This window comes from Coturnix japonica, chromosome 1 (assembly GCF_054131305.1).
Source record: "Coturnix japonica strain WE chromosome 1, WE-NBRP24, whole genome shotgun sequence".
Taxonomy (NCBI): Eukaryota; Metazoa; Chordata; class Aves; order Galliformes; family Phasianidae; genus Coturnix; species Coturnix japonica.
The window spans coordinates 73,723,504-73,747,969 of record NC_140663.1 but is presented as its reverse complement, the minus strand read 5'-3'; the positions used below and the strand labels follow the sequence as shown (position 1 = coordinate 73,747,969).

General features: G+C 46.6%; 2 protein-coding genes across 13 annotated transcripts in view; one reads left to right on the top strand and one right to left on the bottom strand.

The window, feature by feature from the left end:
- Positions 1–1,081: 1,081 nt before the first annotated feature.
- Positions 1,082–16,446, bottom strand: B4GALT4 (beta-1,4-galactosyltransferase 4). Of its 8 annotated transcripts, XM_015876241.3 has the most exons (8): positions 16,408–16,446; positions 16,035–16,257; positions 9,823–10,311; positions 9,166–9,398; positions 6,635–6,822; positions 3,862–3,984; positions 2,217–2,321; positions 1,082–1,760 (listed from the first exon to the last, which is right to left on the bottom strand). In XM_015876241.3, exons 3-8 carry the CDS (start codon positions 10,097–10,099, stop codon positions 1,619–1,621), a joined length of 1,068 nt encoding a protein of 355 aa, XP_015731727.1. In that variant the 5' UTR covers positions 10,100–10,311; positions 16,035–16,257; positions 16,408–16,446; the 3' UTR covers positions 1,082–1,618. The 8 variants fall into 8 exon arrangements, 6 of the variants coding, with proteins under 6 accessions (XP_015731727.1, XP_085381147.1, XP_085381146.1 ...); XR_014937801.1 differs by lacking the exon at positions 16,408–16,446 and having other exon boundaries at positions 3,924–3,984; positions 16,035–16,325; XR_014937803.1 differs by lacking the exons at positions 16,035–16,257; positions 16,408–16,446 and adding an exon at positions 15,913–15,950 and having other exon boundaries at positions 3,924–3,984.
- TMEM39A (transmembrane protein 39A) overlaps positions 15,556–24,466 on the top strand; it is a 21,595-nt gene continuing 12,684 nt past the window's right edge. For 2 of the 5 annotated variants that reach the window (XR_014937690.1, XR_014937691.1), the window contains exon 1: positions 15,598–15,738. Coding sequence is in view for 1 of the 5 variants with exons in the window: in XM_085524997.1 (XP_085381123.1) it covers positions 15,667–15,738 (72 nt within the window). In the remaining 4 variants the exon portion in view is untranslated. Of the gene's footprint in view, positions 15,739–19,033; positions 19,168–24,466 lie in introns of those variants that run through there. The other 3 variants (XR_014937694.1, XM_015876365.3, XM_085524997.1) reach the window with 2 other exon arrangements.

The window sequence follows — 24,466 nt, the reverse complement described above, 5'->3', positions numbered from 1 at the left end:
AGCCTGTCCTCATAGGGGAGGTGCTCCAGCCCCCTGATCATCTTTGTGGCCCTCCTCTGGACCCTTTCCAAAATCTCCATATCTTTTTTGTACTGAGGGCTCCACACCTGGACACAGTACTCCAGATGGGGCCTCACAAGAGCAGAGTAGAGAGGGACGATCACCTCCCTATCCCTGCTGACCACCCCTCTCCTGATGGAGCCCAGGATCCCATTTGCTTTCCGGGCTGCCAGAGCGCACTGCTGGCTCATGTTAAGTTTCTCATCTATCAGAACCCCTAGGTCTTTTTCAGCCGAGCTGCTCTCAAGGACAACTCCTCCCAGCCTGTACAGGTGCCTGGGGTTCTTCCGGCCCAAGTGCAAAACCTTGCACTTTGCCGTGTTGAACCTCATTAGGTTCACCCGAGCCCAGCTTTCCAGCCTGATTATTTTGCCTGTGTAAGATAGGATTCTTTTTTACCTTGTTACATGTATATACTACAGTCAGATTCCTGTTCCCTGCTCACTGAGAAGCTGCATCTATCACCCTAATACCCAAGAATCTATTAAAGGCTTCATTTTTCTCTACAGTTAGAGTAATATATGTCAACAGAGATAGAGGAATTCTATAACATAAAGTTGGTTTTTTGGTCGTGTAATTCTTAATTTGGTTTCCTAAAAGAAAATCCCCCATCTCTGCAGCTGCCTGCAGGGACTGCATATCCAACAGGCACGGATAAAGACAGATCAGGTGCTATAAGGAATTTTTCTAATCAGAGTTTTAGCAGAAATCCCCAAGCATACTGGAACAGCATCCACATCACTCTTATAAAAACAAGAATCAGAAACAGCAACAGCTATGCTGGGTACACAGATAAATAAGCATGCTGCTAACTTTATGGCCTGAGCCATGAAAGGACCAAGAGTGGCAGCAGTTTTTCTCCATCTCACAGAGCCTGTGCACTTCCTTCTGGCTTTCTCCATAATAATACATAACCTGCAGGCTACTGCAGAATTAAATGAGACTCCTATTTTGCTTTACGACACTTGAGCACTCCTACTACATGGTGAGCTGAGCTTAAAAAAGACAGATGCCTTCTGAATTAAGCAGATTATATTTTATTGAGAGATTTTGAACATTTCTCCCCTGTTACCATTATTGCTGTTTCCACCCCACAAGCACTTTTTCTCCAGGCTGGAACAAATCAGCTTTTCTCAATAAGTTTATAGATGGTAAAAAAAAAATCCTTGTGCTTTTAAGGGGAAAAGACTGTCCTGTTCCTTCTGAAGTCTTGGTAGTGTCACCTTCCTACTTCAAACTGGAAGTTTAGGAATAGTTTTAAGAAATATTTTTTTCAGGAGACTTAATTCCTTCTACTGGACCAGCCCAAACAAGGAAGCTTATAAACATCCCAGCAGAAAGTGCATAAAAGAACACCGGGACCTGCCCATGGCTCAGTCCACCTCTCCAGTCCTCAGAAAATGAGCTTCTCTGCTGACCGGTTTAGATGCCATGCAGAAAAACATTCTTCTGTGCTGCTGAAGTACTCTTCTGAGCAGAGTGCTGCGAGTCGTCTGCTGTACCACTGACCACAACCAATATCTGCTGCCGTTTCCTAAAACCTGTGTGGGGCTCATCCCTACGAGATCTTTAGCTGCGTGCTGAAATCTACAGTGATGTTGATGTATAGAGGGTTATGTTCCACTGACAGCAGTCTGTAGGAACAGGAATTCAACCCATCTGTTTTCCACGTTCTAGATACCTGGTGCAGAAGCTTCATCCTGAGGACAGAATGGAGGAGAAAATCATTACATCAGCACAAAACCAAACACCATAAGAGAGAAGTTCTGAGCTCTCTCCCGTGTCCAGTAATCTTAAGAGATAGAGCTACAGCCATTCTGTATGTACTGGGAACATAAATTCATGCTTTTCCTGTCCTCAGCGTGGACACAGGAAAACAGTCCTTCAGCGTGGGGATGAGGGATTTAAACCAATTTATCTCTGAATGATATTGCAGTGACTATAGATTCAGAAGGTTCTACAGAACATTATCCATTCAACTAAAGGCAGATCTCACACACAGAACAGCTGCCAGCATGCAGTGTCACAGTCATGTTTACCAGAGTGTGGTACCACAAGATGTCCATTTTACCTAGAACAAAGACCTGGACCACCAGCTGCCTGGCTCCTAGCCATGTACCAAGACAGTGTAAGATGGAACACTGCTTTTAACTCACCTCTCTCTGTTCTCCTCATTGCCATGGTCACGGTTGTGGGAGATCATTGTGTATCTGGCTACATCAGCAGATGGCCTCATCACTCGCATCTTCTGCATCTCAACCCTGCAAGAAACAGTTGTACCACATGCAAGATACCACCTATAAGCCAGCTCTTAAGATATGACATTCTTAGACTTGAACTCTGTTAGGTGCCACAGAAGCAAGCTTATAAAACTGTAGGTAACTCATCATCATCTCCTCCTACACGCTCTCTTTTGCTGTAGAAACAGAACTCACAGAGTTGGGTTTCTGTACAGCAGGACCAGGAGGGTGACAGATTGTTTGCAGACAGCTCCATAATTCTGAACACTTTTTCTTCATGTGAATAAACTCTTCATGAAAACAGGGCCAGAAACATTAACCTGCATGCAAGGATTAGAGCGTATGGCATCGGGCGCTTGGTTGGAACTTTTGGTCTTAAACATTATCTGTGGAGCACAGCAATTTTGCTCTGTCAGCAGCAGAAAGGGCCAGTCTTATGACAGTGGAGTTAAGGAACAGCCCAGGTCTTTGCCAGTCATACCAGCAGCTGAAAGAGCAGCAGGAAACCAAGACTGTAGAAGCAGGCCCTAGGGCTCTCCAGTAACTGTAGCATTGAATTATCAAAAACACCAGATGATGTGAGAATCTTTGTAATGCTCGTTGTAAGGAGGAGCTAGGAAGAAAGCACTGCATTTAGCATAAAAACTAATCAGCAGAAAGTAGCAGCACTGCAGCCCTCAGTTCTTGAAATGATGCTGCCATCTGCTGCCTTTGCAGAGGAAGGCTGAAACCTCTGTACTAAGACCAACTGAGAAAGGAAGCTTCCCATTTGCTACCACTGTAACCATCAAAGACAGAGATCCAGCCCGGAAGGAACACAAGAGCTGAGGCCAATTGCAGTGCACTCTGGCTCATAGAATTTAGTTACCACACCAAAGACTGCAACATCCAGGAAGCTGTCGGGTGCCAGCACAAGCAAATATCACTTTTGATTCCAAGCACTTGCAAACACTGTGTAAATGTGTAAAGATGACAGAGTATTCCTGAGTTACAAACTGAGTTTGTAAGAGCAAAAGTTACGTGGATATATGCACAGTCTTTCTAAAATGCAAATGATTCACTGCCTTAACTACAGTCAGTGCAGCCCACAAACTAAGCTCTGCTCAGATAAAGTTAAGGTAGTCAATGAGTGAATTGAAAAAATAAAAAAGCCAAAACCCAAGAACTCCCACACTCTCGCAAAAGGGAGTGGATCTTGCCACTAGAGCAAACACCACTCCAGACTTTGAATCTCATTTTGGTTACAGCCAATTTCCAAAGTGGAATAAAAACGCTCTGGGGCTGAACCATAAAGGCAAAAATCAGTGAACAAAAACATAATAGCAGTTCTCTCAGGAGAAAGACCAGGTTGTAGATTTGCCTAATCTTTCTGAAGAGGAAGACATACACAGAACTACATCTTCACACTCCAAATCCCAATACAGCAATACTGTTTCAGGGTTCGAGAATCCTGTAGCATTTCACTTTTGAAGGCCAGGTTGAAGTCTCGCTGCTTTTACTTATTTTTTGAACCCAGCTCCTCCCCTTCTAACACCCATTTTCCATCTAGCTGACTTTTTACCTGATTCGAAGGTCGTCATCTTCTCCACCCCAACCCCAATAGTTGTTAGAGAATCCATTCACCTTGGAAAACTGGTCTCTTGTTAGAGCTGTTACACCTCCGAAATATCCCTGGTAACGTAACCTAGAAGTACACAGGAAGAGAAAATGAAGAATTAAAAGGTTGACTTACACCAACAATGAAAATACCACTTGGAAACTCTTGATCTAGACCTGTCTCTTACAAAGTTCACGATGCACAAACCTATGATGTAAGTCCTGTCCTCTTACTCTTTCCGCTAGAAGACAGTGATTTGCTTTAGGCCAGAAGAGCTCTCCAACTGAAAAAATGGAGCTTTCCTAATTAAAGTTTCCTTATACACCTCCCCTTGCTAATCAAAAAGGCTCTTCTCCTCAAGAACCCTGACAAGTAGGAAAGGAACAACGCAAAGCAATATAGCAGAAGGAACAAGAGCTGCTCCTTTGCATTAACAACAAGAAGCTACTGACTACTTTAAAGCTGAATCGCACAACCTTGAAATGAAAACAGACCATATGTGACAGGGAGTTACTTCCAACAAGGGAGCACGTGCTATGGGAATTCAGCTCAAGGCAAGAGCAGTTTCAAGGTGGGATACAGTGCAAGTTGCTTTACAACATAACTCTAAAAGTTTAATTTCTACTGTCCTTGTCCAGGAAACTGCATCTACTTTAAAAAGGTAATTACATACCACGTTTATCTTACACCACTCTGATAATTACTTTTTATGGCACCCTCCACTTTCTTGGCCCTTAAGATAAGCATTGCAAGACTACTACTGCTAATTTGCCACTTCCAGCCTCAGAGGCATTGTGCAAGTGGCTGCAGATTGCACTTTGATTCCCAAAAGTGCACAAACCTAAACAGATGAACACATTGGCAGAGCTGGCAAAGGAGCAGCGTTCAGCACTATTTCTGGTTTACCATGAATCTGTTAAAGACAAAAAAAAAGACACTGTTTTTTCTCTGAGGCTGGCTGACTTCTATTCCCATCACAGGAGCAGCTTGCTACAGGGTAAGTTGCTGAGAATCTGGTCCGCCTGGGTTTTGAGCATCTCCAAGAACAGAGATGCCACAACCACTCTGTGCAGCCGGTACCAGTGTCTGATCACCTTCCAAAGTAAAAATGGGTTGTCTTCCATTTAAATTAAATTTCCTGTACTTTAGTTTCCATCCATCGTCTCTTGCCTTTTGCTAAGAAGAGTCTGGCTCCACCTTTCACCAAATGCTTAAATACATTGGTAGGATCTCTCTTGAGCTGCCACGGCATCAACTCTCTGCCTCTCTACAAGTCAGATGCTCCAGTTCCTTGATTTTCTTCATGGTCTCACTCCAGTAGTCCACATCTCAATTATACCAGGGAGCACAGAGCTAGACTGGGCACTCCAGTATCTTCTCACCAATAGAGAGCAACAAGTGCTGCCTCAGACTGCTGAGGATACCCCCCCCTTAACAGCCCGAATGTACTGACCACCCCCCTCCAAGCTTCGTATCTTCTTCCAACTTGCTGAAGATGCTTTTTGCCTTTATGTTCAGGCCAATGATGAAGATGTTATCACAGAATCACAGAATGCCCCGGGTTGGAAGGGACCTCAAGGATCATGTAGTTCCAACCCCCCTGCCTGGCAGGGCCACCAAACATACACATTTACTAGATCAGGTTGCCCAGGGCCCCGTCCAACCTGGTCTTGAACACCTCCAAAGACGGGGCATCCACAACCTCCCTGGGCAGCCTGTTCCAGGGCCTAACCACTCTCCTAGTGAAGAACTTCCCCCTAACATCCAACCTAAATCTTCCCTCTTTCAACTTAAAACCATTTCCCCGTGTCCTGCTATTGTCAGCCCTTTCGAAGAGTTTACTCCCCTCCTGGGAGTAAGTTCCCTTCAGGTATTGAAGCAGAAACAAATACGTTAAGCAGAATCATTCCCTATATTGGCCGCAGGGTACATACACCACTAATGACTGTCATCCAGCTGGAAAGTGAGTATTATTCTGTAGAGAGGGAACATACGAGTTCTCCTTTCTCATGCATTTAGTCAAGGAAACCCAGAGGTGAAGCAGACCTTTACTTCAAAGCGCTTGCAATCAGCTTTTGTAAAACCCACTTCTGATTAATATTTAGACTGACACAGCATTAAGAGGTGAATCTTGAAAGAAACACATTCAATGAATGAAACCACTCTAGTCATTAAATTCACCAAGATCACGAGCCTTTTTTCCTCTAAGGTGAACTGAACTTGACTTTTTGTTTTTAATTATTTACATCACAGAAGCATTTAAGAGATCGATTTAAAACCAGAACAGTGCCATATTAGATGCTGTAAAGGTGGATAATTAAGTGACAGCCCTCGTGCCTGGCAGATTCTCATGCTTGTGCAGCTCTCAATAGCAGAAGTTACCTCTCCAACAACAAAAGGTAAGTGGCAATTTTTATTAGCACAATCCTAAGATCATACTGTCAAGCCACAGAACCAAGAGAATGCAGATATATTTCTAGCTTAGACATAAGGTCTGTGGTATGCTGCTTTCCTCTCACAATACCCCCGGAATGACCGTTCTTATGGGTGATCACAGGGCTATCTTCAAAGATATCTGTGTGAACATCTGTTAGAAAGCACTCCAGAGGGGGGGAGCATTACCACCAGAAAGCAGTGTCAGATGAAAGGAAGCACTCAACTATACAGCTTGCTAAGAGGGACATTATCAGGTACCTGGCACTTTCAGATTGTTCTTTTCACATTGATGGTTTCCTACCTGTATCCAGTACTGTTCCGGCCAACTACAAGGTGCTTTGGTTGTCGGTCACACATGTAAATATTGAAGTCGTTTTCTGGCACCAGATCCACATCGTGGAAAATGAAACAGTCCCAGTTCTCTTCTTTTAGGGCCTCTAAGTATCCCACGTTCAGCAGTTTAGCTCGATTAAATTTGGTGCTGCCAGCCTGTGCAGAGGAACAGAAAAAGCCCTCACAAATGTGTCAACTAGAAAATGCGTTAACTAGATCTGTTCCCAGGCTTTTCTTCTAATCACACAGTTGACAACCACATTTGTGTTCCACGGTCTTTGGATCAATAACTGTGTGAAGAACAACTCTGTAACATTAGATACAGCATCAGAGCCAATGAAGCAAAGTTTCTTAAGCCTCTGCACGGGTAGGGACAGGAAAGTCTACGGCTGTGGGGCCACCAGAAGTATGTGTGTTGCCCACAGTGTAATCCCACTAATTGCTGCTTCCGCCCTGTTACTCCATCAAGCTACGTAACAAAGATGTATCCATAAGCAATCCACGCAACTCTGTTAGCAAGACTTTTGGAAGCTTAAAAATAACTACTCCCATAGTTATTGGTTTATACATGTCAGAGCACTCAACACAGGTGTTTTACACTTGTCCCCTTAGTTTAAATAACAGCAGTGCTTAAGAAGTTCTGTATTTCCTTAAGCTGTACAGTAGGTGGCAGAGTGGGAAATAAAATGCGAGTCTCTTCCTTTTTAACTCCAGCCTATAACCTAATGATTAGGCTGCAAGCTCTGTTTATGGTTAAATCCTGGTCTTATCTATTTCTTTCCCACAAGATGCATAAAGCAACTGGAGACAGCACAGACAGAGGGTAAAAACAGGTTTGCCATAAATGGGTATTTTGGCTGGACTCACCTTCCAGCACTGGGGTGTGCCTACACACAGTGAAAGACAAGCAAGAGATAACAGTCATCCAAGTCAGTCTAGACTTGGCACTGCTGCTCGCATCAAACAAAACCTTCAGACTTTTCTATTTCTTTCTGCTAACAAGACGACTGCCTGCCTTCACCTCACGTGTGCTGCTTGCCTGGTGGATTCCAGGGGAGCAAGGCTCTGGCACAAAGCTGTAGGGTCATGAGGCCAGAGCTGCTGGATCCACCAGCTCTTGGCCAATGGGATGTGTGTGGAAGGACATCTGTAGGACTGTATGACAGGTGATGTGTGCCACTAAGCAGCGATCCAGGGGGATGCTTCGGGCATTGCTGCATGTCTGCTCCAGGACAAGCACAGCATCCTCACCCACCTTGTTCCTTAACACCTCCCCATCCAGCCTCGCTAATTGCTGGAGCGATTCAGGAGTTGAATTTGATGATCCCTGTAGGTCCCTTTTAGTTCAGGATATTCTGTGATTCTACAAGTTCAGTAAATGAAGAAAGTACATCCATTCTCCCAACTATTAACCACAGTGCTTGTGAGCTACAGCCACTCAGTACAATGACAGTATGCACTAATGCAGAAAAACCCTCACTTTTCCACTCTAGAGGCAGCCACATGGCAACTCTAAATAATAAAGGAATGGCACAATCCTACTAAAAGTAGATCCTGCCATATAACTGAGCAAAAATGTAAGCTTTCACCTAAAATGGGCTCAAGTCCATCCTCTCTAAGTAGAGGAGAAGGGAAACTATACTAATTTATCCCTCCCCCCTCTTCTGTTTCCTGCTGCCTGTAAAATCTGTTTAGAATCAAAGTAAGTACAATTAAAAAGAAATCAAGAAAACAACACATTACAAAAGAGAAATCTGCATTGCTTTTAGCTAATGTGACAAGAACATTAAAAGTCAACTTGGCACAGGTCTATATGCTCTATATGTGTATGTTTGGTGGCCCTGCTAGGCAGGGGGGTTGGAACTACATGATCCTTGAGGTCCCTTCCAACCCGGGTAATTCTGTGATTCTGTGATTCTGTGATTCTATATGCTCAGATATTAGCCACTGACTCTGCAGAGCTTAAAAGAATGCTAAATAGGGAATTACTCTTTCAGGAACTAAACAATCTGCCACGATTGTTTCTTCCCACAAAGCACACACAAGTGGGAACCGGTGTGCTTAGTTTGAGACAGAAGTACAACTGCAGGACATGTGCTGCTTGCTAAGCACGACAACCAGTAAGCAGATGGGAGAGAAGAGCTAGATACAAACAGCTCCACATTTAAAGACAGACAGCATGTCAGCCTAGCTGCAAGCATGACAGTTGGACCAGTACTGCAAGATGCTTACCTTGAATACTAACTGAAACAGTAAGCTTAGGCTGAGAAATGAACGCTGGCTAAACACATTGCTTCTTAATATTGCCCTGCTTTTCTACCAGCAGCTGAGATTCTGTAGCACTACAAACAATGGCTGCAAGCTGCCACTGTGTCCCTCAACAAGCAGAAGCGTGGCAAGCAGGCTCAGGAGTGGTGCTAGATGGCAGAGGTGGCAGCACACAGCTCTAAGGATCTCTGAGAGGAGACATCCTCCCCACCCTCTGCAGAACTGCCCCACCTGGTGGATAACGTAGATGCCATATTCCAGCTGCTGCCTCTGCAGGAATGGGTGCAGGTACTCCAGGAGGTACATCAGATGCCTCTCGCGGTTGCGGTGCGGGATGAGGATGGCCACACGCTGCAATGCTGAACACTCTGTAGGGTGATACCGGCCCTCGGCCACCTGAGGGTTCTCCTTTTGTACTTCTTCAAGTGTGAGAGATGGACTGAAGGTCAGTTTGCTGGCACCTCCTGTAGGAAAAGTACGGAAACAAATTAGGAAAGCTTATTGGTTGTGGCTACAGTCCAGTCACCTAATAAAGTTCAGCAAAAGAAACCCAGATTTAAGCCACAATTTGTTTCCTTGGCTGTCCAAGAGAAAGACAGTACAAGAAGAATATTACGTGGGCAGCAGGAAGAGACTGTACTGAGTGTTTCGCTAAACTGATGACAGTAGTGATTAAAGAGCAATAGGGTAGAGGGGTTTGCTCAGAACACATGCCAGGCAATGATGAAGGTAAATACAATCAGTGCACGAAAGGGCTGCAGTGCTGTGAGTTATCAGCATTAACATGGCTGTGAGTTATCAGTATTAACATTAAGCAGGCCATACCAAATTGGACACAAGTTACATGAAGTAACTTGTTAGAAGGGAGAGGAAATCCATGTCACTTACGCAGGTACGGAGACAGAGCTGGACAGGGACCCTGAGGTGGCTTTGTTGTAGGAACTTCTTCAGTTAACTTCATCTTTTCTTCATTTTGACTGTCCTCTTCCTCCTCCAAGCTGATTATCTTTCCAAAATGCTCCCCAACACTCTTAAGTTTAGGAATTGTCTGTCCAGAATCCACAAAGTAACTGAATGCAGCCCATAGCACCATCAAACACACAGTGACAAGCAGGAGCACTTTGAACTTATTGAAGAAGTGAAATACGTACAAGCTTAAGGCCATCGCTCCCTCTGATCAGCCAAGTGCTTCCTCCCCCAGATCCCACAGTGGGTCTCCCACCATGTACTCAGTAGGGAAGAAGCTAAAGGTCCCAAGAAGGTTACAGTAAAGAAGGGAAGCTGGAAGTAGGGAGGGCAGCTGCTCTTCTTGTGGTTCTGTGATTCATGGGACTGCAGTGCTGATTGTTCCTTGAGTGTCAGAAAACATGACTTAACCTGGACCAAAGAGAAGAAAAAAGGAAGGAGTGTTAGTTTCTATTGCCCTCCGCTGCTGCACCTTTGAACTTCATGGAAAGAGCTTATGGCAAGACAGGGAGTGATATCAGAAATACAAGCCAAATATGAAAGCACCAAAATACGAAAGGAAAAGCAGCTACGAACAAAGGGATCAACAACTGAACTTTGGTCCAAGCTGAACCACAACCAGCTGCATGACTTTAAGCAAATGGCTCTTCTGCGTTGTTCCCCACCCCTATTCTGTCTGGCTTTTATTGTTGGTGTGTGTTTGTTATTTTAAGATCAGAAAGTGCAACAGCTACCCCATGTTATGTCTGCGTGCAGTTCTTGGCAATACACAGGCTTTAGTCTATTTTTACCAAAACTAACACAGCTGCACTGGCTACAACGCATTCTGAAGGTACCAGCACAGCTGCAAATCCAACGCGTGCATCTCCAATGATCCTGAAGCACCCTTTAAATACACGGCGCTTCTTCTAACCCGATAGTTCAGAATATTTGAAAACCAAAGGCTAAAACAGACCCTTCCCTCCACTAAGATTACTATAATCACACTGCCAAGAACCTACAAGTATCAGCTCTGGAAAACAAATAAACACTGAGGTAGGTCTGGAGGTCTGTTTTACTTCCTATATCTTGCTAAGCCTTGTTGGCAGACATGCTATAATACAATTAATTGCAGCCATGAAGCCCTGAGAGGTGACAGCAGAAATACTGTATTGATACACATTAAGGAATTCCAGTTCCAAGCTTGACTAATGAGCAGAAAACAGTCATATCTGTTTTCAAATACTGCTCGCTGAAACATCAGTGCATTTCTATCACCCAATCGTCACTCCCTAATTAGATTTCATTAGCTGTCATGCCAGAGAGAGACTGCTGCGTGGCACAAGTGATTCTACACTGCAGCTTCATCCTGATTTCAGCTTGGTCATTTCAATTTCCATCACTGCAGTGACTGAGGAAGCAACAGCTCCTTACCCTGAAACGACAGGGGGCACAGCTAAAAGGAAGACTGTCCATCTCTGTGCCAGCTGGCATTTTTATGACACCCACCCAAGTCACAGATGACTGTAAAGTCAAATAAAAGGACAAGCAAGAAGTCTGGTAATAAAACGCTGCATTCCAGAGATGTGTAAGTAAAATTTAACCACTGCCTCTCCCATGTACGTTGTTTTACTGTTCTACGCTATGGGCTTTTCACATTTTGTTCTACTTATTAAAACAGTGCTTGCTCTGAAAAAGCAATCTTTCACCAGCGAGCCTGATAGACTGGTGTGGCTGGGTTGTTAAGTACAGCAGCTAATCCAGCCTTGAGAACACTGGAGATCTGCCTTTGTAAGAAGAAGTCAATCCCAAGGCCCAGCGTTAAAAGGCCATGTGAAGAGAAGTGGTATGAAAGCCCAGAGCTGTAACACGGCCACCAAGTCACTGCTAATGGGATACGCTTAATAAAATAAGAGCTACCTCTGACCTTCATTAAAGGAATCCAGAAACTTTCACAGAAACCTGAAGTGCAACTTTTCCTCTTGTGAAATGACCTCTTTTAGTGAAGCAGAACCAAACTGAGCTGAGAGCATTGCAGCTGGCTACAGGTGCACAGCACTGCAGGACTCAAGGTTAAAAAGCTGCCCCTGTGCTCTGCAGTTTGCCTATGAGCTTCGGGAGCAAATGAGCAACGCAGGCACAAGCTGGCTCCTCATATGAAGGCTCCAAGGTCAATCTGCCCATACGAGGTAAACGTTTTCCTAACAGCCTGATAGAAGCCATCATTCACCAAGTTGTGCAACAGAAACTCTAGACTAAAAGCTGTTTTCCTCCTAGACAAAACCCCCAGGAAGAGGATCTGTGGCAGCCCTGCTCTAGGCATCAGTGACAGAAAGACATCTTAGAAACAAACTCTGATATGCAACTGGACTTGATAAAAACCTCATTAAACGCTTGTTTTCCACACTCGGATAAGAAAAATCACCATGAGAACTACACCGATGTTTAGATTGACACAGCTGTTCATACTGCTAAGCTTTTCTTTAATATCCAAACAGCAAGAATACACTTGCTGCCCACCTTTTTTTCCCACCGTGCATATAGAATATCCACAGAAGAGCTCCAGAGAGAAGTTTTAGTCTGATTTTAAAAACTCCTTCAAGTTCAAGCAGGAAACGAGGCACAACCAAAGTCCCCTGGAATTGCAATGATCGGATACGCAGACTATCATTTGCTATTTCATCCAGGCCAATATCAATAGCAGCAGTGGGTAAGCAGAGAGAATTAAACCCCTTATAGCTGACAAGCTAGAAGAAGCGCTGCACATCATCGGCTTCTCTATGCAAAACGGATGAAGTCCTCATGCTTTCAAGAGCATAAAGCCGCTCCTTTCGCAGGCATCTCTTTCATTTTCGCAGCTGAGCTTTTCAGTTAGGCTTTAAGCTAATAGATTTTAACACCCCTTTTCTACAGTACTTGTTTAATCCTATTCCTCTTCCTATTGAGGGAAGCACTGGCAGCACTGAATAATGGTAAAGTTGTGAGATGTTTTTCCCCACTGCAAACACAGCCCTCAATCAAACACCTATTCCACACTGTTATCCACTTTCCATGATTTCAAGCCAAAGGAAGCAAGCACATTAAACACTCACTGTTGCTGCTGCTGCCACATCTTTCCTTCCTGTAGAGCAGTCACTGCTACAAGTATGGAGAGCCCCGTGCAAGTGACAGGCACTTTCCAGCCAGGAAACCCCACACCATAAAGAGACCTCTGTTACCTTTCATACGCTGCAGGAAAGAGTGAGCTCAAAACTCGCAGAATGACTTTAAAAAACAAAAAGCCAACACATCCAGCTTGTCCCTGGCTATACAGAGGCCCCACAGTGCTGCCCCACAGGCCCCTCCCACAGCTCACATGCCAGCAAGGGAAGGCAGCCTCACTGCTGGCCCCAAGGCATGGCAGGACCAGTATGGGGGTACTCAGGCACATCTGGACTGAGCAGCAGGCCAGGAGCAGTGCTCCAACGTAAGAGGAAAATCTTGTTTCAGTAACCTAGTATAACCTAGTATAAATATATATATATATACATATAGTATACCTTTAGTATTATGGTACAGTAAGCCTTCCCACTGCGAAGGTCAGGAGGCAGCTCTCTGTTAAGTGGGAACACTTACTTTAGGAGGATGATTATATACAAACAAATGATTATAAACAAAGGAGGACAGAAACAAAACAACAAATGGTAACTGACCATGATCTTCTCATGCTAATGTTCATGTTAATTCCTGAGATGGCCTTTGCTGTGAGCAACCCAACCTTACCGCTAAGCTAAGCACGGCCAAGTGATTCAGTGCTACTCAAATACTTCAGTGAAGTTTTTGCTTTCCTAAAACATAATGAGCTCTGATTTTACTCTAGAAAAGGCAGTCTGACCTCTCCGTGCCATGAAACACGTTTATGAATCGCTTCCCTTGTTACACCACTCCTACTGAAACCACTGACCCCAAGACCGAGTGCAGCAAAGCAGACAGAAATCAGACCTGGTACACCCTCTAATTACCTACCCTATAACTGCTTACCACAAACATATCTTTTTAGAGAGACAGCACAGCTTAAAAGCACCTCTCCCATCAGTGGAATACGCTAAAAATGCACACAGTACAACAGACCTCTGCTAATATGGGGATCTCATAAGAGGAAGGTAAGGATTAAGTTTCGGATGTACAGTGTAAGAGCTCTAATTCACATCCTCCTGAAGCGTTGCAAACTGGGCCAGCATTCAAGAGAATTAAGAAGTGTTTCAGCAGCTCTACTTTGAGTTACGAAAAAGCCATTGTATTCCAGCTGCTTGCATGAGTAATTCTAAACCCTTACGGTGGTATTCCTATAAATCATGACACAAACAAGACACTATCACACCTTTAGAACAAACAGCACAGTAAAACTCCAGGCAGTTAGAGAGAGCACACTGTTATTCCTCCCATCATTTACTCAGCCCTCTGCCATACCTCACACCTGATCTTGCCTGAGAGCAAGGAGAGCTAAAGGTGAGAAATGATACTGTTGACTCCTTCTGCCTCATTGTACAAACAGCAGCCACGCTCCGGCCCTCTCCAAGAGCAAGAGGAGGTCAGGTGTGGGTTGGGAAACAACACTTAACTCAGTGGCTGTTCCAATCCTTCACTTCCTCATTACCTTGCAGGTCTCACCCTCCCGTCTCGCTAATGAATAAAAATCAGCTGCAAGACTGAAGGCTGAGGTAGAGCAGAGGGGAACAGAAGTTCGGCACTGCAGACACCCCAGCAATGCCAGAGCCTAAAATTCTACTATCATTTAAAAATCGCATGCTTTTAGGTTGTTCAGACACACTTCATCACTTCCAGCCAACTTCAAGCTCTGGTGCAACCTAGATTCAAGATCACATAATAACAAGCCGAAATCAAGCGCTCCTCAGCTTCAAGTTTTTCTTTGGACTCGCTTAAAAGAATAACATGGCAACTCAAACCAGAGAGCAGGAGAAGCTGAAGGACCAAATATCTCAGCACTAAGCAGAAAGGTATTTGTGAAAATGAAATACAGCTGTTACAGAACCAACCAGGAAATACCTACGTAAATCAAAACCGTGACCTATCGCACTTAAAGAAAATGCTTCTCAGGAGTATTTAAAGCACTGGAAGAAAAGGGAGATACTTCAGCACAAAGGAGGATTGGGAAAAGGTTTAAGTTGAAGAGTGATAAGCAAACAAAAGGAAATCCACAAGCCACACTTTTAGGCAGCTGAGATCCAATCATTAACAATAAAGACTTGCAGAACTGTTAACCAACTATGAGTTGCAGAGAACTGAATCCTTTAGAAAAGGCACCTTAACTACCCACCTTACTCATTAAAAAACCAAAGAATAAATATTTCAAGAATGAAAACGGATCCTGAAGTTTGCGTTTCCTTGTTTGTTCTTAACTCCAGCCATCTCAACTGCAGCTAAATGACACCTCTCTTCTCTCTAATCCTCTCCAGTGAAAACTGAGATCTCCTAAACTTGGCCTGTCCCTTGGGAACTTCCTCAGCTGCAAAGAGAAAGGGTGTAAAGAATGCTAAAGCCACAAAAGAGATCTCTGCTATTAACTCTTTCAGACGAGTCAGCGTGAGCAGGAAATACAGATATTCTCCTTTTCAACAGACTACCCCCACCACGGTGCTATAAAGCCCTGACTCCTACAAGGCTTTTAACCACAGCAGAGCTGCAGCACGGCTCGGAATCCCACCCTTCCTTCCTCACACCGGCTCCAGGCTGCCCCTCTTGGATCCACGATGCCTGGAGCCCCCGGATCCACGGCCGGAGCAATGAATGAGATTGGCTTCTCAGCAGCGGGACGGCTTCAGAGAGGTGCAGCACCAGGCACCCATCTCCCATCACAAGGTCAGGCAGAGCGGGCACACTCGTGGCACAGCCCCCCACCCCGCGGTACCACCCCCGAGCCCACCGCTCTGCATGGCGGCCTATGGGACCGCATCCCCCCGAGCGGACAGACAACTGCCGACCCTCGAAAGCCCAATGCCCGACCCTGCCGCTCACACCACCCCCATCACTCACCTCCTCGTGCCGCTCAGCCACCGGAGCCCCCCGTGCGCAGGCGCCCTGCAGCTACCCGCCCCCTTCTCCCCCCGCTGAGGCGCCGTGTCCGTTCCGCCCCCCGGCACACACGTATTACACACCTCCCGACCATCCAAAGTAGGGGGTAGAGCGGCTGCATACCGCCATGGAGACCCTGCCTCTTCCTCCCTCCGCCCGCGTTGGGTACAGCGGCCGATGGCTGATGTGGCAGTGCGGAGTAGCGGGCCGCAGGCCTTATCCGCTTGTTTGCCTTGGCTGCGATCTCTGGAGGCGCAAACTTAATCAGCGGGGGTCAGACGTCGGCTTGTCGCAGGGTGCTTGTGGCTGGAAAGCAAGGAACCCTGCCAGCTTTTCCTCACAGCCGCCTGGGAGCTGTGAGGGATGCTGGACCCGTCAGTAGGCGGGAGCTTCCGTTCTGCTCGGAAGGTGGATTTAGGGGATGAGATGTTATAAGGAAGGAGTTTAGTGAATTACCTCTCCTGTGAAGAAGGGCCGAGGCAGCTGGATTTGTTCAGCCTGAGGAGGAGGAGGCACCAGGAGCTGGTTTCTTACTAATATCTAGTCCACCCTTTTCCCGTTTATTACCATTTCCCTTTGTCCTGTCACTACGTGCCTTTATAAAAGTCCCTCTGCAGCTTTCCTGTAGGCACTTTCAGGTACTAAAAGGCTGCTATAAGGTCTTCTCAAAGCCTTCTCCATGCTGAAGAGCCCCAGCTCTCTCAGCCTGTCCCCATAGGAAGGTGCTCCAGCCCTCTAATCATCATCATGGATCTCTTCACTCCAACATCTTGATGTCCTTCTACTGGTAGAAAATGAGTAGAAGTACCATTTCCTCAGTCACAAAGTCTACACCAGACCTTCTTCCTTGCAGAATGTGTGAAAGCAGCCTTCATTTTTGTCGCTAGTTTACATGGAGCAGAGTAAAAAGGTAAAAGGTTGCATCGTAACATGGAAAAAGAAGGAGTTAAATCAGTGAAAATGGAAAGGGATTTGAAACAGGAGGGAGAGTGGTTGACAAGTGGTTTCTAAGAGTCAGGAGAAAACAGGGGCAAACCATGGCAGAAGTGAGAAAGAGATTTTAAAAAAGGGCGATGCCTGAAGTGTCAGAAGGCAAATGAAAGTTAGGAGAAAATAGGAACAGAGGAACAGATAGGCTAAATCCTGTGCTTGACTGGCTGACTGTATATGAAGTCTGGATTTTATACCTCTTGTGATTGTATGGGTCAGTGAGGAAAGTGGTGGAATAGTCCTATGTATTTTATAGAAATCACAGAATCACAGAATGACCCAGGTTGGAAGGGACCTCAAGGACCATGTAGTTCCAACCCCCCTGCCTGGCAGGGCCACCAAACATACACCTTTACTAGATCAGGTTGCCCAGGGCCCCGTCCAACCTGGTCTTGAACACCTGTTGCATTGAGTCCCTGTAGCATTGAGTTGTATTTATACTAGTCGCTTAGCAAGCAGGCCCCTTTACATTTAATGAGAGAGGAAGGATCTTTTTAAGCACGGGTTTCTGTCTTTGGGCTCCTCACTGACGCACACTGTGAAAAAGTCCCATGCAAAGGTCAGTTAAATCTGACAAGAGGGGATTTCACAAAACATAACAGGGATGATGTCCTCTTTCACATTCTGCCTGAGCCATTCCTTGGTCCTCAGTGTGAGTTACAGCTTCCTTTCAAACACAAGGAGAGCAAGGACCCAAATGAACAGCAGCTCTAAGATCCTTCTGTATGTATCCAAACTTAAACTGACACTGCCAAGAAGAAATCTGTCCCCATCAAATCTTGCCATAATGCTGCATGGAACATCTTCCATACAAGGGAAGGCTGAGAGACCTGGGACTCTTCAGCTTGGAGAAGGCTGAGAGGGGATCTTGTCACTGTTTATAACTATCTAAAATGTGGGAATCAAAGGGGTGAGGCCAGGCTCTTTGCAGTGGTGCCCAATAGCAGGGCAAGGGGCATTAGAGGAAAACTGCAAAACTCACCAGCTTTGAGCGATGTGGTTCACTCTTTTCCTTTGTTCTTTCTTTAAGGAACGTGATTTAGCGGGCATGGCTGATGGGTTGGTGGTTGGACTAGATGATGTTAGTGGTCTTTTCCAACCTTCATGGTTCTATGATTCTATGGTTCGTGTGACAGCACTCAGCTGTGGAGGTGAGCTGGGCCTGGCTGGTGGGCACTTAGCTTTCTTTCAAGGAGAGCCCTTTGGATTTGCAGCTGAACCTGTGGGTACACACCAATATTTAGGCTGCAGCCAAGCATGGCTCACACAGCAGCAAAGCTTTCACAGAATCACAGAATGACCCGGGTTGGAAGGGACCTCAAGGATCATGTAGTTCCAACCCCCCTGCCTGGCAGGGCCACCAAACATACACCTTTACTAGATCAGGTTGCCCAGGGCCCCGTCCAACCTGGCCTTGAACACCTCCAAGGACGGGGCATCCACAACCTCCCTGGGCAGCCTGTTCCAGGGCCTAACCACTCTCCTAGTAAAGAACTTCCCCCTAACATCCAGCCAGCTTTCTCCATTCCTACTGTGCCTGCTGCAGCAGGTAGACGAGTGGCTGTAAGGGAAGGCCTGAGGACAAGGGGCACTCCTGCAATGCCCTGCCCACAGATAACAACTGGGTCGCACACACTCTGGGGTGGCCCTTTGGCATGTTCTCGTGAGGCCACCTGGGCATTGCTCTGCACGTGTAAGGTGCTGAGAGATTCCCTTCATTTTTGTCGTCTTAAAACTTGATTTTGTCGTCTATTTAAACTTATTTTTCCCTCCTTTGCCGCTCTCCCAACCTCCACCTCCTCCCCTGCCACCACTAAGATGGCGCCGAGGCTGTGCCGCCCCGCCCCGCTGGCTCTGCCCTCCCTGGGCCGGCCGCTCCCCCGGCCGCCGCGGTGGCTGCTGCCGCCGCCGCCTGTCGCCGTGTGATGAGAGCATCAGCCCTCACTGCCACGTCTCCCGGGCAGCTGCGCAGGGCCGCTCCGGGTTTGCCGAGCTCGTGCCGTCCTCCTCCCTTTCCTCCCGTTCCCGGGGGGCTGCGGCCGCCCGCCCCCGCCCCGCCGCGGGGCTCCGGGCAGCGGCGGCCGCCCGGTGGGTCCGCCCGGCGGCAGGAGGAGCGATCCGCGGAGGAGCCCGCTCCGCCGCCCCCGTCCCACCCGGCGGCCCGGGGCAGCGCTGCCCTCGGGAGGGAACCCGCTGCCGGCCGATGTCCGAGCGGCGTGTGGATGTGTGAGTACCGCTCCGTGCGACCCGCACCGCGGAGATGCCCGGCTCCCTCAGCGGGGCTCCGGTCGGCTATGGGTGTTCCGCGTCTTTGCTCTGAAAACGCGTTTTAGACGGGCTCACACAACGTGTCCGGGCGTGTTAGGGGAGCCGGGCTCTTGGCGGCCGACGGATGGGGATCCAACGCGTGGAAGTTTGCGTGGGGATCCGGGGCTGGGGCTGCTCCGGGCTGTCCGCACCGGGCCGAAGGGACGGGCCCTGCCACGGTGTGACGGGGCCCTGACGGCCGGGGTTGGCTCTGTGTACCGGGAAGGGAGCGCGGCAGGCTCCATGATGCAGCACGGGGTTAGGCCTCGCTGCAGGGGCGGCTCTCTCAGTGTGCTGGGGTCTCTTTGCTGTGTGAATGCTGGCTGGCACACAGGCAGCTTTGTTTGCAGAGTCTGGTCACTCTCGTGCGTGCTTTTCGAGGGGAATAACAGGTCCCCGGTGTCTGTAATGGCTGTAAGGGAAGGAAGATGTCTGTACTCAGAGTGGTGAGTTGTACAGCGTTTAGAGGTGAGGCATCCGCTCTGTAGCCAGCCCAGGTCTGCTAACTGCTTGCAGTCAGAAAAGACTGGGTGACCAGCTATGGGAGCAAAAGGGCTCAGCTGTTTCACGGGGTGTTAAGAGCAGAGCGGGACAGCAGTCTTGTATTTAACCTTCTGTTTAATCTGCTCTGCATCTTTACTCACCTCCTGACACTGCTGGTGCTGGCCTGCTTTGTTTCTGACACTTATTTCTTCTCCCAGAGAGCGAGCTCCTCTAGCTGGATGCTCTGCTGATAAAAACCCAGCTCTACCAATGCCGGAGTATTGGCTGGGCAGTGCCAGTCCCTTTAGGAACTGTGCTGAAGCCTCCCCACGCCCCTTTCTCAGACAGGAACTTCTTCAGGAGTGGATGCAGCCACTCTTTGTTTCTGTTCTCAGCTGTCTGGTTGTTCCACAGCTCAAACCAGCACGAAGCGTGGGAATGCCATCCAGATCGTATTTGTTTGGAGGGATCGTGTGATATCTTGGCCTGTTAGCTGACACACTGTGATGTGCACTCCTAATTTTAAGGCCACGGAGCGGTGCCTGTGTACTTCCCCCTATGCACAGGCTCATTCCTGGCTGTCACTTGGCAGACCTGCCAACCTGCAGGCACTTGTGCTGTGGTTTAAGGAAGGTCTGAATATCCACACTCCTATAACAAAGGCCTCCATACTATCTCAGCCTGAGCCATCCAGATCATTGATGATGCTAAAAAGGCAAGCGTTTTCCATTTCTTTTTCCTTACATTTTTTTACTTTGCATGTCAGTCTGACTGTTATGATGGATGGTTCAGCTTCCTTCTTTGGTAGGGAATGTTTCAATTCTGCTTGTAAGAAAACAAATGATTTTCAGAACCTGTTGAGAACTACAGTTTAGCACCTTTCTGAATAAAAGAATACTTTTTACAGTAACAGCATCCTCTGGTAGCCAAGGAAATAAAGCTGTTTTCATCATGGTGACCTGTCTGTATTAGCAATATTGTGCGTCACTAATATGGTTATACTTGTATGTATTATTCAATACCAGACAGGCCTAATCACTTTCTTTTTTGTCTGCGCTCGTTTCAGTCCCTGCCTTTTGGTCTGAAATTTACAGAGCTGGAATTAAATTACATACGTAGTATTTGAGGGGAAGAAAAACATTCAGCTGCATTTGGTATCAGGCAGTACTGAACGCAAGTCTGTCATTGAAAATATCTGCATTGTGAATTCTGGATGTCACAGAAGTAACATTTTACTTTCCCAGGCATCAAATCAGGATGTTTGAAAATACAGCAAGAGCGTGTGTGCTAGAAATGGTTGGTGAGGTGCCATCCAGTTTATGTGGGCATTCAGTTCAGAAGCTGGTCAGGCAGTCCACACAACTGTAAGGTTACAGATGCTAAAGGTGGGTGTGTAGGGCAGAGCTTACCCTGTGTGTTTTCCTTCTGAGGCCCGATTCAAGGCCAGGCTGGATGTGGCTCTGGGCAGCCTGGGCTCGTGGTTGGCGACCCTGCACATAGCAGGGGGATTGAAACAAGATCATCAGTGTGGTCCTTTTCGACCCAGGCCATCCTATGATTCTATTCTATGATTCTTGTTCTTTTCCATTCAGCTGGAGACCTGGTACAGTTTAGCATCAGTGCTGCTCTGCTGGCTTAAGCACAAGAAACTGTAAGATACAGTGTTATGGCCATCATCCTTCCTCTTCTTTCAGTGTTCCTTCTCTGCTGCCATCGTGCCCTGTTCCCTGCCTGCAGAGTTTGGTCTATCAGCAGCATCACAAACTTAGCACTCTGCTCTTCTTTGTTCACCTCACCACAGCAGATCTCTTGTGGTGATGGAAACTTCAGTACCACAACTAGATAAGAGGCAGAGCTTTTAGCAGCTGATGGTTCTAAATTTAGAGGTAAGCCTCTGTGTGAATGAATCATTTTTGAGCTGTCACAAACTCTCCTGGAAGATTTCCTGCCATTCTTCGTGAGGTATATTCACTCGAGAGTCATTTCCAACCTTTTTTTTTTCTGACTTGGACGGAAGGTGTTGCAAGCGGAAAACAAGACTTCTGGTGGGAAGTGAGTATTGTGCAACTGAGTTAGAAAAGCTGGGCTGACATGGTGCAGCAGCATCCACATGTGCTGGTTTGAAGCAGCAGCATCATCACTAGGCTTCTGTGGTCCATAAATGCAGAGCATTCATGCAAATTCAGACCGCCAAACTGATGTTGGTGTAATTAATCATACCAGGGTTAATGTATCCTACTGCATTTCCTGCTCTGCATGTGCACTTATGAGGTTCTGAGTGCTGCCCACCAGAGTAATAGAAATGGAATCAAGATCTTTACTGCTCGATGGAGAAATTGCATGACCAGGCCACGTGAAATGGATAAAATATTGCCTCTGCCTGTTGTTTAAGATGGAAATAGAGGGTAGTTATTGTATTCTTGTATGTTTTGTGTTTTCATGCAGATTAAGCACTCCCAATATGCAAATTACAGCTCATTTAGAGTTTTGCTTTTCCACAGTGTCAGGGATGTGGAAGCTGTCATTGCACCAATGCTTTCTGATTGGTATTCCAGTCCAAGGACTTGGAGAAAGGCTCAAGAGACGCAGGGAGAAGTCAGTCCCTCTGCAGAATCTACTGGATCTGTTTTGATGGGGCGTGGGGATGCACAGCTGTGTGTCCGTGGTACGAGTAGAAGTTACATTCGATGCTGTTAGGGCAAAAACGTGGGACGACTTTGCATAGTGCTTCTTGTGCTCCATGCCTTCAAACCCACTGCTGCAGATAGCAGATGCCTGCCTTATTTTTAGCTGCGTGAGGACAAAATAGAAAAATCCTAGTGACTCCCCATGGTTTGTCATCGTGGCTGGTCTCCATTAAATTAAACATAGAGGTTGGCAGAGAAGCAAAACCAGCAGGAAAGCTGCTTCTGTTTGTTTTTAAAAAAAGCTCATCTAAAGCGCTAGAATAATACCATAAAAATATTCACTACTACATACAGAGAACCCCCAGGAGGAGAAATACTTTGTCCAACTGTTTATCCCTTCTGAGATAGGGAAGTTGAGGCCTGAATCAGTAAAACAACTTCCCTGCAAGTCAGTGGAAGAGGAGAGACTGAGAAGCAAAGGGTTGCTGGCTTGCAGTCGGGTTCTTGTGCTGTTGGTCCACATGTATGTGTTGAGAAAGGGAGAAGAAAGTGCATACTTGTTAGGCTGTGAATTAAAAGGTGGGTTCTTGAGGCGGAAGGGTTCCTTAGTTGTGTGTTAGCCAGTCTCCCTGCTGGCCATACATGCACCTAGCTCCACATCACAGTTGCACTACAAGTGCCTAGATACCTGGCGAGTCCTCTGACCTCCTGGCAGTCGATTTCTTATGGCAAAGAGTGAAGAAAAATGATTTCTAAAGTGAACTTTTGTTTCTGTCTGCAGTAGCCATGTGGAATTGGAGCTTAAAACTTGTGGAGTTACGTATCCAAAGCTTATTTTGGGTCTGAAGCTCAAACTCTCAAGGGCTTTCATATGACAGCGCAAGTTGTCTTTAAGAAACATATGTCTAGCTTAGTAAATCCTGCCAGCTCTTCTTTGTGAATCTCTTGCACTGTCCAAGATGGGAGTTCCTCTCCTTTTTCCCCAGATGATTTAGAAGCATGGGAGCTGTAGGACCAAAATAACAATGATCCAACTAGTCAGGACTGTGTTTCCTGCTGGTGCTGGAAAAGATCACCATTCTGTCCTGTTTTCATACAAGAGCATGCAAACGCTTTCTTTATTCCAAAATCCAGTATTTGGCAGCGGTTATTGTTGTGTACAACGGAGGAGGCCAAAGAAAACCTTAACATCTTGTGAACTGTGTGATACCGTTGTCTTGCTGGGAAGTGTCTCATTGGCCACATGTAGCAAGTCGGCCCTTGAGGACCATATGTTGGTGGGTTGGTTTTTCTTTTATTATTATTTTTTGCTTTTTTAGTTGTTTGTTTTCAACATTATTTCACTTGTCTTCATTCATAAGATCATCATAGTTCTTCATTTAAGTCTTACTGAGCTGTTTGCTGTGACATCCTGCAGCACCTAATTGCACAGTGTAATTACACAGTTATGAGGTGTCGTTTTATTACCTCACCAATGGCAGCTTTGTTCTCACTGTCCTGTAGCCAGCGGTTCATCGACAGTGCTTTACTTCCAGCTCACAAGGACTTCAGTTCATCTGTATTTTGTGTCTTAAAACCATAGAATGGCCTGGGTTGAAACGGACCGCAGTGATCATCTCGTTTCACCCCCCCCTGCTATGTGCAGGGTCGCCAGCCACCAGACCAGGCTGCCCAGAGCTAATTTCCTTTTATCTCTTTCCCATCCTTGAGGAGCACATCTGCAAAATGAACTAAACGACGCTTACTGCACCCACTCCAACCTGGGTAGGCTTTTCCTGGAGAACTTTTCATTCCTTTTGTCGGTGGGTGTGTGAAGAGCTGTGACAGCTACAAATGGCAAGTGCTGCCTTCACCTTGTCTTTCTGTCAGCCTGCCTCAGCGAGGATGCCTGAAATCACTCCTATAGTTGTGCAGTATCAGAAAAGCCCATGGTGACTTGCTGGCGCTGGTTGGTTTTATTGCAAAGGTGGTTCCAGGCTCTTACTCACCAAGAAGAAATGAACCTGGCAGTGCGTCACCTGATGGTAACAATTCACAGCCTGCTCTGGGCCAACTTGCTGCATCCAGAGCTCGGCCCTTGCTTCCACTCTAGGGGGCTTTCTGCATCC